Source organism: Sorghum bicolor, chromosome 5 (genome assembly GCF_000003195.3).
Source record: "Sorghum bicolor cultivar BTx623 chromosome 5, Sorghum_bicolor_NCBIv3, whole genome shotgun sequence".
NCBI lineage: Eukaryota > Viridiplantae > Streptophyta > Magnoliopsida > Poales > Poaceae > Sorghum > Sorghum bicolor.
In genome coordinates this window covers 1471951-1486663 of record NC_012874.2, presented here as the reverse complement: position 1 = coordinate 1486663, position 14713 = coordinate 1471951, and the positions used below count along the sequence as shown (strand labels likewise).

The 14713-nt window shown below is 41.8% G+C and overlaps 1 protein-coding gene across 1 annotated transcript; it reads left to right on the top strand.

Moving 5' to 3' along the window:
* Positions 7796-9959, top strand: LOC8083023 (protein LURP-one-related 5). Its single transcript, XM_002450121.2, has 2 exons — positions 7796-8262; positions 9057-9959. Exons 1-2 carry the CDS (start codon positions 7873-7875, stop codon positions 9525-9527), a joined length of 861 nt encoding a protein of 286 aa, XP_002450166.1. The 5' UTR covers positions 7796-7872; the 3' UTR covers positions 9528-9959.

The following is a 14713-nucleotide window of genomic DNA, read 5'->3' as shown; positions in this document are numbered from 1 at the left end:
TACTGGTTTGTCCTAAAAAAAATGCTACTGGTTTTCACTTGGCTAGAAGAAGCATTGGAGATGCCAAAGTGAAAAGTGACAGATGCTTGTCGAATCCTGAAAGGAAATTCGCTCAAGGAGCGAACTTGACTCATCAGCTGGCTAACCAGTGACTTGACATAAGCTAGCTTTGGTACTACTACTGCATACTCCTGCTTAAAAAGTTAGTGTTCACACTGAAGACCAAACACTACTAGCTAGTAGAGTACTCCCCGCCTTATTAATAACACTATGGCTGCTATTTCATCTGTTAAGATCTCTTGCAATCCTCACAAAAATAAAAGATTCACAAGACATTTGGCATATATTGCCGAAATAGCATATAATATTCAGCGCATGAGAGGACTTCTTCTGTACCAAAAACAATAGAAGCATTCAGAAGGAGGGACAAAGTGTAGGGCATATTGCTACAACTCATCGTTTGTCTCTTGTACTCACCAATAGTCTTTAAATATTTTAGTTTAGTCTTTTCCATGTCGGCTGTTTTTATAACTGCAAAAACTAAGCATCATGTCGCTAAAGAATCTTTGTCCGACAAATCCTGTGACATGGCAAGAATATAAGCACAAACTTAGTCTCTTAAAAGGAATCAAACTCACAAAAGAATGCAATTATCACTTTTTGAGGAGTCAAATAGTATGAACTTTGACTGAAATTATATATAAAAAAATTACTAACATTCTTTTGATACAAATTAAGTACCATTAGAGTAGCTATAAATTATATTTTCATAAAAAAATTTAGAGACATATATGCTAATATTATTTACTGTAAACTTAGTTAAAATTCAGCTAATTTGTCTGGCATGAATTCTATAATGTATTATTTTGTGCACAGAGGAAGTATGATAAAAAACTTAAGTCTAGTAGGAGACCAGTAGTTGAGTGTCTTTCTCAGCACCAGAAAATCCATGAAAAATCTTTCGCCAAAAAGAAAGAAATGACACAAAGGTTTTATGAACGTAGGCTTCACGCTGAACCTCGTTACCAAATCTTTCTACGCAATATCACCACATATGCCCAGCAATATTAGGTTACAAGGTTGGTCCCATTGAGACATTGAGCCCGAGGAAACCACAAATGCAGCTTTGTGGTCGTGACTCGTGAGATGACCTGAACTTAGGAGTTGCACTCGTCAAATGCGTCATCAAGTACGGGTTCTAGTCAGCAAGCATATGTCCGGAACCACTTTTTGCCCAATGCCAAGTTTTGCATACGTGTAGACGCACTCAAATTGCTAGCTAGTTGCGTTCAAGCCAGTCCTGCATTCTCTTAGTTTTTTCATCCTCGGCAATGAGCATGACTTGCTGATGTATGCATATATCTGCTTTCAATTGGCTGATCTGTTCTTTTTTGTGGGATAGGTACGGTCTCCCCTATTTTATTTCGAAGAAACAAAGTGGGATAATCTCATATAATTACGAAAAAATTAAGAGCCCAACCTAGAGGAGTAACGACTAGAACAGTTTTCTCCGTTAAGCAGAAAATACACAACCAAATTTGAATTGAATATGTCTTAAATAAATCTTAGTAGTTGAGGTGCATGACTACACTTGCTTTCACCCCAACCAGTTGAGTTAGACTCACTTCGCTCCATATAATTCAGGACACAACTCTTATGTGAAATTTTTGTAATTTGGCCCTTTTCCGAAACTTTTTCTGCAATTAGACCCCTGGAGAAACAATTTTCAAAAATGGACCGTCTTTCGACGTCATGTTACAAAACGCCGAGGTTCCGCGTCTCGGCGTGCAGGGCCTCTACGCCGTGCTACTGCCACGTCATCGACGACCATTGTCGTCGGAAACACGTGGCCGGTACCTCGGCGTCAAGTAAGCTAACGCCGAGGTCAGGGGCGCGGTGCTGGACGGCCCATTTTGGCCTAGCGGCCCAACACCTCGGCGTGCCGCCCTTTAGCGCTGAGCCTCAGACCTCGGCGTTAAGTCGTGTGACGCCGAGGTCTGGGCTATCCAGACCCGCGCGCGGCCTTCTTCCTCCTCCCTCCATTCAGTTTTATCTCTTCCCACCTCTCTCTCTCCTTACCCCGCCGCCCCCTCAAACCCTAGCCATTAGGGAGTGGCTAGGGGCCCAAATCAACCCCTTCAAGTTGGTCCCGAGGTAATACTCCTTCCCCTCTTCCATTCTATCCGTTTAGATTTTGCTGCATTGATTGTTTTCGTTGGAAACCCTAGGATGAAGGTGGTGCTTGTTCATTTGGTCATGCCTCGGCCTTGCATGAGTTTGATTCAAATGTTCATGCTTCGGTGTTGTGGAGAACGTTAATTAGTATGTTCTTATGTTGAAACATTAATTGTTATGGCTTATAGCGTAGTTTTAGGGTTTCTTAGTTTTTGATATTTGTTTTTAATAAAGTAGATATTTATATGATATATATATATATATATATATATATATATATATATATATATATATATATATATATATATATATATATATATATATATATATATATATATATATGACAATATTTCGATGTGTGATGGTTGTAGATGGATAAATTAGTGAGGTTGCATCATGGAGGCCGTGTTGTTAGGACAAGAGATGATAGTGTCAAATTTGAGAAAATGAGTGAGCATTTGTTGATTTTTGGTGAATCGCCCACATTGGCCCAATTGTTAGAGGAAGTGAAATTAAAGTTAGGTTGGAATGATGTGGATTATGTTCAGATTCAAGGCGTGATAGATGTTGGGTCGGCAAATGGTCCACGTATCAAGCGTTTGTTGCCAATATCAAGTGACTTAGAATGGACTCATTACAAGGCGGTTGTTTTGGCCTCTGAAGTCCGTTCTTTGGATTTAGTTGTTAGCAAGGAGTCATCTGTAAGAGTAGAATGCCGACCGTCCCCCGCTCTCGTAGATGTCGGTCCTTCTTTGGAAGAAGAAATAGTTGTCACACAACCATGGTATGGTGATAGCCAAGTGGTAGTATCACAGGAGCATGATGAATATGGTGGTGCAGAAGGGCTAGGTTTTCCCGACCATGGTGTTGGATGGGCTGAGGACGATAGATATGCTGAAGACAATACAATGGAGCATAGAGATGTTCAGGGCAACAGTCACAATGAGGACAATGATGACTCATATGTAATCGGTGACTCAGAAAAGGGTTTAGATGACGCTAGTGGTGATGATTCCATTGATGATGACCTTAGTGATGAGGATGATCTTAGTGGTGAAGAAGAATTTGGCGATGCTCGGGCCACCAATCGATTAGATATCGAAGTAGATGGAGATGATGAGATATTTGAGGATGTGGCGGATGTTGACTCCGATGACGATCGCCCCGTTCGTCGTCTCACTGAAAGGGAAATAGAGATTTTGAGGAGGGTGTTGCCTGATAGAGAGCCTTCAATTGGTGATTTCGAGGACCTTAGCCATGGTCATAGGGCTTTTGCTGATGGTGGGCTAAACGAGAGCAGCATCCCTGATGTTAGTGTTTGTCCCATCATACGCAAGGGTTTATTGTTTGCCACAATGGATGAGTTGAAATCATGGTTGCAAGAGAATTCAATTCTCCACCACCGTCCATTTCGGGTGATCAATTCATATAAGGAGAAGAGGTACACCGTGGCCGTACTTACTAAAAAGTTAACAAAGTGGCCCAATGCACTAAAGAGTAGCAAAACCCTAAAGAGTAGCAAACCCTAACCATAATCCACAACATAAAACACTAAATGAGGACATGAATTGTACATACTATACCATAGTAAACACGCATTTGAGTCAATTACTCATTGGATAAATGGCATTTCCCAAATGACATGAAGCAAACCATTAATGACATATTCCATAAAAAAACCACCACTAAAACAAGATCCTAATGGATGAAAGGGAAGAGAGGAAGGAGTAGTACCTTAGGAAACCGTTATAAGCCTCGATCCGACACCTCTATGCCTGGTTTTAGGATTTAGGGTTCGTGGGAAGAGAGAGGAAGAGAAAAAAGGGGATGAGCACAAAGAAAGAATGAAGAGAGGAAGAAGAAGGGGCCTTGGCTCGGGCTGGTTAGTCAGAGCTCGGCGTCGAGTCGTGTGACGCCGAGCTATGAGGCTTGGCGATAAATGGCAAAACGCCGAGGTATGTGGGCCACCGTGCGAATTGGGCCTTGCTGTGTACAACCGCAGACCTCGGCGCTAGGTCATTTAACGTCGAGGTATGTGGCTCGGCGCTAGGCCATTTAACGCCGTAGTCCGGCCACGTGTTTTCAACGACCGTGGTCGTCGATGACGTGGCACAACGTCGGCGTTGTGTCACACAACGCCGAGCCTCATACCACGGCGTACTGTTCCAGAACGCCGAAATACGGTCTATTTTTAAAAAATGTTTCGCATAGGGTCTAATTGTAAAAATTGTTTCAAAAAAGGGCCAAATTGCAAAAAAACTACCAACTCTTATGCCCAAATTCAGTCTGATCAAACTAAAATACTCGACCATTCAACACAGCTACTGCCGTATCAATTCGCTGATCTGTTGATCGATGCTCCCAAGCTTAATTCAGTAATTAATTGGGCATAGGGTTTTTCTAAGACCTAATTGGCCATAGATTAATCCGCCCATTATTGTCATGCATGGCGTGGATCACTTCCTGGCCTCTTCTTCTTGCTGTTGCTTCGAGTAGCAACTTATGTTATGGGCGCATTGAAATGGACAGGCTGCAAACTAAATTTCTGGTCGATGATCTTGTAGTCATCAAAACAGATCCTCATTGTTGTCACTGTCATGCACTCTTAGTCACAAGCTACTCAAATATGAGGATCTCAGCATATATGGAAATGCGTCTAACTAACCTTATTAGTGTGGTGGTCAAGACGGTCAGAACTTAGAACTGACAATGGTGTAGCCCGTTGGAAAATATTAAATCCAACGTTTTCATCTTGAAAATATTAAAACAAAATTCGATACGAGCAGGCCTCATGGCTTTCGTGTAAGTTACTAATCGAGTGCCACCTAACACTTATTGCCTATAACAATGTTTTTTTATCATTGTTGTATGAAACCTTGCTCATTTATTTAGGCATCTAAATGATAAAAGGGTAGATCCTATTGAAAGCTGCAATTTTCTTATAAGTTTACACATGCATATCAGCTTTTAGCGAGATATATATTCATGCACTTGTGACACTTCATTCTAAATTGTAAGTTGTTCTTTCTATTTAAGGTACATGGCTTTTGCTATATACTTAGATATACATCATGTCTAGATACATAGTAAAAATTATATATGTATAGTAGAGAAGTCAAAATGACTTACAATTTGGAACAGAGAGATCAGAGAAAATATATCAACAATGGCATATCATATTTGGAACTCTGAAACTGTGTACTCCTTTTTTCTTTTAATGTGTTTACTAGGAGCCTCTGGTTCCTCCTGATTCCTAAAAAAAATGGAATTATGTTTTTTTTTAGGAATAACATATCATGCTACATTACACAAACATTGAATTAATAACTTCGCTGCTCTTGCATAAGCATGTAAGTTTAAATGAAACCAACAAATTGTATACACTGTTCATAGCCCTGATTTAATTTCCTAGCCACTAATAATAATATAAGGTACACAGCGATGAATCGACAAATCTCGATACACCATAAGCAAACAAAACACATTATTGAGTGATGTAAGCAGCAGTAAGATATATATAGTACACATTCAACTTGCAAGATCCATTATATTATTAGAAAAACAAATAGCAACTTGCATATTGGCATGCTAATTATTCGTCCTTAGCGCACACAGTTCCTTCATTTGAGTCATAATAATCATACAAATATATACCAAACCCACCACTAACACACCAGCAATAGATTAAGGAGGTGATTATGAGGATATGCATATAAGTGTGTGAAAGGGTGGATAGTTAGAAATATGGTTAAGTGGTATACCTAATCTTGTCATTAACTGTTGTTACTTATTGGTGTCGGTGTTGTTTCTAGGCTAGCTCCAAAGTGAATGTGTGAATGTGTGATGTGCTTGATTCGAGACTATTCATGTGTGAATGTGTGATGTGCTTGATTCGAGACTAATCATGCCTGTATTTTTTCTTATTGGTATGATAGAATATAATAACACTGGGCATTGCTACAGGGAATGTCTCGTGTTAAGTTTTCAAGGAAGATTCATGAGGTTGTTATGATTCTCTATGCGAGTTGCATTTTGTTTCTCACGGGTTGATGTCTTGTACCTGCTACATGTTGGGTGCTGTGGTGCTGCCAATACACTTATAATTCATTTGATTGACACCAAAGTTTCGAATAAACTTTATGTTGTAATTCTAGGTACTAAAAAGTTGCTTCCTCCAATCATAAATTTGAGCCATTTTGAGATTTCTTGTTAGTCTTTTCTTTTCATTTTTCATCAATGCATAACATAAATGTAGTTTTATAGCAGAAAATTACTTTGTTTAAATGTCATATTTTATATAAACTACTAACCAAAGTTCAACTCACAGATTGTTTCAATATCCTAAATGATCTATATTTGGACAAAGTAATTGCTTTCTCGAAGAGTAATAGTAATATTATACAATTTGTTGTTTTGTGCTAGAATTGAATGGAAAGCCAATTGCTCTGAAAGAAGAAAGCATCTAAAATGTGTTGGTTATATATGATGCTTATCGAAGTTTGCTCGCTATTACAATCTCAGAATTTCGCACGTCACAATCAAGATAGACTTTTTAGGATGGTTTTCGAAACCTCTAGTATGCTATTATAAAAATTAATAATTTATAAGGACTGTTTCAAAACCATCCCTAAAAACAAACTCTTTCCATGGCTACCCAAAAATATTATTGTTTTCATAAAAATCACAAAAGATATTAAACTATTTCTAAAAGAAATTTCTTTTGTCAAAGCGGCCACTATATATGGTCAGGTGTCACAAAGTCTCGTATTTTTTGCATGAATAGTCCACATACGACATTGTTAAGGATCCAAACCTCTCGCATCGCGCGCAAGCCTTCTATCACTACACCACACAATCAATTATGTCACAACTAGAAGGCTATATGTGGTTGAAAGCAAAAAATAAACCATATTGTTTGCTAAAGAAGTCGTCATTATATATGGCTTCTCTAGTCTCTCCTATATAGTCCTATGTCTGTCGACTGCCACGCACCTTTTAGTTGATTCTCCAGTCACGAGTGGCAACATATCTTCTCTGCATGCTTTCTGCTGCCAACAGCCCAGCAGCACTGAGCTGAGAGATCGAGCTAGCTAGTAGCCTTCACCAATCACCACGTAGTGCGATCGACCGGCCTTTTGCGTGGACGTGACTGTGTGGACTGTGGTGCGCGTGTGTGTCTCTACATTTGCAAAGCAAATTAAGGTTTTGTTTGGATATAGTTGGATTCACATCAATCTATATGTGTTGGGGTGGGGTTCAAGTGGAACTTGAACTAAATTTCTCCCAAATCTACTCCAACACATATGAATTAAGGTAAATTCGAGAACATCCGAGGCCTAAAGTGGATTGCATCGCCACGCATTTGCGAACTCACCGGCCACAAACAAACTCATCCATGCATGCATGGCGAGCCAACGCACGAAACAACCGTCCGGCGGCCGTCCATCGTACAGTTATTTACAGCACAACGAAACCAACGGCCGTTAATTGGATATATATGACTGACTGATGACTGCCTCTGCAGCCCTGCCGCTACTTTATGTTTTTAATTAAGACGAGAGAGCAGAGCAGCTGCTGTTTTTGAGTCTCGTAGTATATATATAACGAGGAGGAACACACGTACAGTACAGGCACCGATAGCTAGAAACTTCTGTTGTCTTTGTCCATTCATCACGCGAAGCAAAGCAAGGGCAAGCCATGCACCCGGTGCCACCGCGATCGTCGACGTCGAGCCCCAGCAGCATCGCCGCCAGCGCCACGCGGGTACACCCATCCGACGCCGCCGACGCCGACGCCGTCGCCGTCGCTCATCATCGTCACGACGGCAGCAGCGGCGGCCGCCGTGGCCGTGCCACCAACGCCACCACCAGCCGCCGCGGCGCCGTGGGGCAGGGTCAGCCGGCGGTGTACACGGTGTGGAAGCGGTCGAGCATGGGCTTCCAGGGCACGGACGGCTTCTCCGTCTACGACGCCGCCGGCAGTCTGGCGTTCCGCGTCGACAACTACTCCCGCCGCCGGAAGCTCTTCGCCGGCGAGCTCCTCCTCATGGACGGCCGCGGCGCGCCGCTCCTGGCTCTCCGCCCGCAGGTACCTACGCTCTGGTTGATTGCGTTGTTAATTAGGGATGATAGCTAGATGATTAATTGGTCGCATCCTATTATTCCCATATCCCCATAGCATAGTAGAGGATTATTCGTAGTATGGTGCGTATGGATCGGATGATCTTCCATTTTGTCAATCCGTAGAAGAAATGTGCAATCTTTCTTGTTAGGTGGGCAAAGATATATGCCTTGTTGTCTGGGTTTAGTTTCTTTAATTTCTTCTAGTTCTAGACTAGATCATGCAACGCTATCCAAATCTTTCTTTTTAGATGGGCAAAGATTTACTTGTAGTATCTCACAAAGTGATTCCCCAAATGCAATTCTCAAGTCTGACAGTGTTAGTGCTAACACAAGTTGAAAGATTTCCTAGCTAGTCCTCTGCAAAATGCGACTACCTGATGAAGAAGATTGCACACAAAGATGACAGATGCTGCAAACATGTCTTCTACTTCTACTTGAAAAACACACAAGAACTTTCGTCCAAAAGCCTGCAAACAACCAAAATGCCTTGGTTTCTCTGATATGCCTCGCTCTTGCTCATATATACTTGTTTGTTTTCATTTTCACGCGCTTTGAAATACTCTACAATGTACTAATTAACATATTACTATACTCTTCTTACAGCTGTAATAAACTAACAACAGAAAGCGACCAGAGCTGCAAAATAAAATAAACAGATTGGAGCATTAGTAGTATCCATGGAGTATAATCTCCCTCTTTATGATTTTATTACCCGCCAGTTTTGAATACCAATGTGCGGTCCTCTGCATTCCGTGACAGATTCTCAGCATGCACGACCAGTGGAACTGCTACAGAGCAGCTTCATCATCAGAAGAATCCGCCGGCGACAAGACGAGCTTCCCCAGACGGCAACATCTCTTCTCAATGAGAAAATGCTCACTTGTCAAAGGCACTGACGAAGCGGAAGTGTACATGGCATCAGGATCAGCAGCAGCAGCTCACGGCGTCCAGCAGGTCCCGAGCTTTACGGTGCAGGGCAGCTTCTGGAGGAGAAGCTGCAAGATCCGGAAAGGCGGCGACGGCGAGGAGGTGGCGAGGATCACCAGAAAGAAGGTCGGCGCAGCGGCGTCGCAGCCGGTCACGCTCGGCGAAGACGTGTTCAGCCTCACCGTCATGCCGGACGCTGATTGCGCCATGGTCATGGCTTTCGTTGTTGTCATGGACCGCATCTGCCAGAGGCCGTACAAGCCCTTGATGTGTTCTTCTTCGTCAGGGTCCTGTGCTTCGTAGGCCATACATGGTATCGGTGCTCATATGAAGGGGTTTTGTTTGGATCTGGTGCATGGTTGTTTGTGAGGGAATTGTGGTGCTGATCGAGGCAGTAGATTAATTCACAAGGGTAGGGATTTGTAGTTGCTAATTACAGAGATGTCGCTAGTTGATTGACTGGACAGAGACAGCCAACATGGTATAATGTTGTAAGCTGTAACTCCATCTTTTAGAGCAATAGATGATGATGAATGACTATTCAGATTTATTTAGCTGCAACTAATCTAACATTGCAATTGCTATAGAGACTGCAGTTAGTAGTGCATAGCTAGTGTGATCCCTAACTTTCAGGGAAAGTTCCTAACTCCTAAGGGCTGTCTCTTCTTTATACTGAAACTCAAAAGGAAGATGCTACTGTTACAAGTTGGCTCGGCTAGGAACAAACAGATCGAGAAAAGGGATGGTGCCAGTAGGCAGTTGTATCTGTTGTCCTAGTTGCAACTTGCTACATATGCTTATTGGCAACCAACTGTGTGGCAATGAGCTGCCGGCCATTGTTCTTGTAATAGGACAGTATCAATGTATCGTCCTCGAGTGTTAATGGTTTACACCTAGACATGCAACTTGTGAAATAACTAGCTAGTGTGTTTGGCAAGGATGAGTAGGACAATGCAAAAGACGAAAGTGACCAAAGTGAGGTGCATCCTAGAAGAGCGAGGATCCTGAAAAATAATAGGTTCAGCATCTGATCAGTGACCTCAGCTATATTCGGCACTCGGCAGTTTAGACTTGAGCTGAGCGTTTGGTGTACTGAAGGGGAAGCAGCAGCCGCAGCACGAATTATTTATTGTCATTCTTGTTTGTTTTCTCTGCTTGTTGCATGCAGTGCATCTCTGAATATTAACATCTGATGTCCATCAGTACAGGCAAGCTAAGGAAATATTGTTGACACAAAAAAATTTATATGCTGAAAAGAGTATATATATATATATATATATATATATATATATATATATATATATATATACACCATGTCAGCAGGGCCTTGAGCGAACTCCAGTATCATTTTGCAGAGGTGAAAAATGGTACATACTGCAGTGCGGAACTCACCTGAACGTTGGTTTTCGTTTATGAGAAACAACTCACATGAATGCTTTTATTTTTTAAACTTAAATTTCCTTACGGTCAGAAATAAAGAAACCCGCAGCAGAGGGAGATTGATACGGTTTGCAGATTTGGCCCCTGGGCCTCTTGATACCTTAGCTTGTGTTAAGGCCCACCTCCAAACTGCCCAACAATATATTTTTGGCAGTGCGGAACAATCGTTGCGATGCATGCAGCAATGCGATGACCATGCTCCATGCATGCAAGCTCAAAAAGTGACGAGCACAAGCACAACAAAGGTGGAAAGAAGCAGGTTGACCTGGTGTCGTGTGTGGTAGGAGAGTAGCTAGGGTTGGGTAGGGCATTATGGCCTTGTTTAGTTTCAAAAAAATTTATAATTAAACAGATACTGTAGCACTTTCATTGTATTTGATAAATATTATCATGAACTAATTAGGCCTAAAAGATTCGTCTCGCAAATTATAGGTAAACTATGCAATTAGTTATTATTTTTATCTCGCATGCTGAAAAAGTTCGAAGCTTCATTTACTATAGGCATAGTGACATTACTGAGTTGATATTTTTATCAAAAAAAAGTCGCATACATACACTTCTTCTGAGCCCAATGCAAGAACAACATAGCATGCAATTCATCATATAAACATCATAAAAACACAATGATTCAACTTTACTCTCCACAGCCAACGACTCGATCGATCGATCTCCACAACACAATGGAGAGGGATATGATCGGATGAGAGAGACATCTACCAGATTTGACCCCAATCTACGATCTAGACCTCCTTGTTGGGCATCCCGCTACGTGATCCTACGTCGCTCATCTTCAACACGGTGTTCCTGCCAGCCACAACGGTGCCAAACACAACGTGCTCTGGTTCATCAAGAAATGGCGGCGGTACGGTCCGAGGCAGATGAAGAACTCTGACCCCTAGGTGTAGGGGGTAAGCGCCGGTGTGCTTCTTCGGGATCTTGGGGACCGGTGGATCATGGCGAGGTCGAACACCCTGAGGCCGCGTCTCGAGACCTCCACGTTGGGGAACTTGTCGCCGTAGATAGACGTGGACCCGCCGCCGGTGCTAGTGCCGACACTGCCATGGCTCTTGCGGAAATCGCCGCCCATGCACATGAATCCCGGAATGATGAAGTGGAAGATGGAGCCCTTGAAGGAGAGCGAGCTAGGGTGGTTGTTGTTGTTGTTGTTGTTGTTGTTGTTGTTGTTGTTGTTGTTGTTGTTGTTGTTTCCCGTGTTGGCGGCGGCGGCGGCGTAGAGGACGCGGAAGTTCTCCGTCGCCAAGGGCACCTCGTCCTTCTAGAGGTCTATCTCGATCCGGTCCTGCTGGATGCCATCGATGGTGATATCGAAGAACACACGAGAATATGTCATCCATGCATATGCCGCAAGATTCGATATGACGGGGAATCCGAAATATTTTACAAAATATTTAGGGAAGTAAACAAGACCTTGGCAAAATTTAGGAATTTTGGGTGCTGTAGCACGTTCGTTTGTATTTGACAAATATTGTCCAATCATGGACTAACTAAGCTCAAAAGATTCGTCTCACAAATTACAGGTAACTGTGTAATTAGTTTTTATTTTCGTCTATATTTAATATTTTATGCATGTGCCACAAGATTCGATGTAACGGAGAATCTAAAATTTTTGCCAAACTTTTTGGGGACTAAACAAGGCCTTACTCACTACATAGCTGAAGCATACGCCGATGACCGCTCGCGTTGGGGCTGCCCTAATACAACAAGCTAATAAAAGTACTAATTCCGTTACTAAACTCCTAAGCACTGTTGGATCCACAGGTAGATTGGCGCGCGCATGCACATATTGCAAGCAAAACTATTGGCAAAATAAAAAGCATGGCATCATTCAGGCCACTACTGAAGAATATCAGCAGCAGGTGAGAGTGCAGTAGCGCTCACTTGCTATTTTTTTTTAATTGCTGCTACTTTTTGGTGCAACCTACACTACACTGTTCTAACTAACTGGAAATTAATATGCTGGGTCCATATATAATATACAAGCATGATGGTGTTGGTAATCTATCAGTAAAATTAGAGAACTATACATCTAGCATTATTATTAAAATTAGATATAAAAATAAAATAGCCTCAGGAACTTGAAAAGGAAAAAGGTAGCACCCCTGATAGTGTAGCCTACACTACACTATCATCTTGCTATTTTTTCCGCCACCAAGAGCACCTTGTCCGCCTTGTACAGGTCCATCTCGATCCGGTCCTGCTGGATGCCGTGTTGACAGTGACGTCGAAGCAGGGGCGGATCCAGAATTGGAACAAAGGGGCTAAATAGTAAAAGTTTAGGACTAAAGCTAGAGATTAATAGTAATTTGAAGCTAAGTACTATTGACTTAAAGGCATAAATCTGGCTCAAGGGGAGACCTGCAATCTAGGCAGCCCACACCGTGGATCTACCTACTCCTGCGTCGAAGAACACAAGAGGGTTCTTTGCCATTGCCGCCGCCATCTGCGGTGATCGAAAACAAGAGTTTTCAAATAATTTTTTTTGGTCTAGCTCTATGGTCTCTTCAAGTTCGCAGACCTCTGTTATTCTCTTTTGTAAAGAACACAAGGGCATGTGGTAGAGTTATTGCACAATATGCTTCGAAGAAAGAAAGAAATCAGACACAAAATCGCAAACGCCGTGCTCCCATTAGAAGCGCGGGAAGATTTTTGAGGCTGCCTAATGGGCCTGGGCCTACACAAGTAATACAGTGGCCCAAACAAGCTTTGGTGCATCCGTTGACCATGCATGCAAACTCAAAAGGTGACGAGCACAACAGGGTGGAAAGATGCGAATTTTTTTTATTTTTAGCCAAAATTTGAAACATATTTCAAATTTGATCCGGTTTAAAAAATATTTTTAAAACTAGCCCGTTTAGCCCCGCCACCATGCATGGCGGGGCAAATGAACTGTATCCCGCCATGCATGGCGGCGGGGTACAGCTGCCACGTGGCATGCAGCACCAAAGGCTGCTGACGTGTACCCGCCATGGATTATGGCGGGTTAGGCGTACCCGCCACCCATCATGGCGGGGTATGGCAGGGGCACTCGCTGTCTCTTTATGATGGCCTTGTTTAGTTCTAAAAATTTTTAGAAAATCGACACGGTAGCAATTTCATTTGTATTTGATAAATATTGTCCAATTATAGACTAACTAGGCTCAAAAGATTCGTCTCGTCAATTCTGACCAAACTGTGTAATTAGTTTTTATTTTTATCTATATTTAATATTCTATTTATGCGTCTAAAGATTCAATTTGACGAGCAATCTGAAAAATCTTACAAAATTTTTTAAACTAAACAAGGCCTAGTGTGGCGTGCCAAGGAAACGCTTGTGATGCTCCCGATGCACATGCAGTCTGTACTGAACGTCCTATGCGCGTCCCATCTCATACGTTTGCAACTTGGACCTTGTTTAATTCTAAAAAATTTTAGAAAATGACAGTAGTATTTTCGTTTATATTTAATAAATATTGTTTAATCATAAATGAATTAGCATCAAAAGATTCGTTTCGTCAATTTCGACCAAACTACGTATATGTCTAAAGATTCGATGTGACGGAGAATCTAAAAAATTTTGCAAAACATTTTTGGAACTAAACAACGCCTTGCAAAAACTCTGATTTCATGTGTCCAATACAGCCAGCTGCGCACCCATGTGACATTCTTCGGTTCAGTTTACAAAAAATTTTGGATTTCGATACTGTAACATTTTCGTTTTTATTTGACAAATATTGTCCAATCATAAAGTAACTAAGCTTAATAAATTCGTCTCATGATTCATAGATAAACTTTGTAATTAATTTTTATTTTAATATATATATATATATATATATTTAATATAATATACATGTGCCGCAAGATTCGATGTAATAAAGAATCTTGAAAATTTTTAGAACTAAACAAGGCCTCAAAAGCCAAGAAACACACAGAAGAGAGAGGTGGAAGAAACAAGACGCCGACAGGACATCTTGTTGCGACATTTGCCCGGCTCGTCCAGTACAAGTAGTAACGTTCACTTTGTGTAGTCAGGCTCAGAGGCAAAGAGGGGT

What these genes read in the sequence shown, in the direction of transcription:
- LOC8083023 (XM_002450121.2), top strand. Translation starts at nt 7,873, where the DNA reads ATGCACCCGGTGCCACCGCGATCGTCGACGTCGAGCCCCAGCAGCATC. An exon ending in TCCTGGCTCTCCGCCCGCAG is followed by an intron (nt 8,263 to 9,056) that starts GTACCTACGCTC and finishes ATTCCGTGACAG; the next exon opens with ATTCTCAGCATGCACGACCA.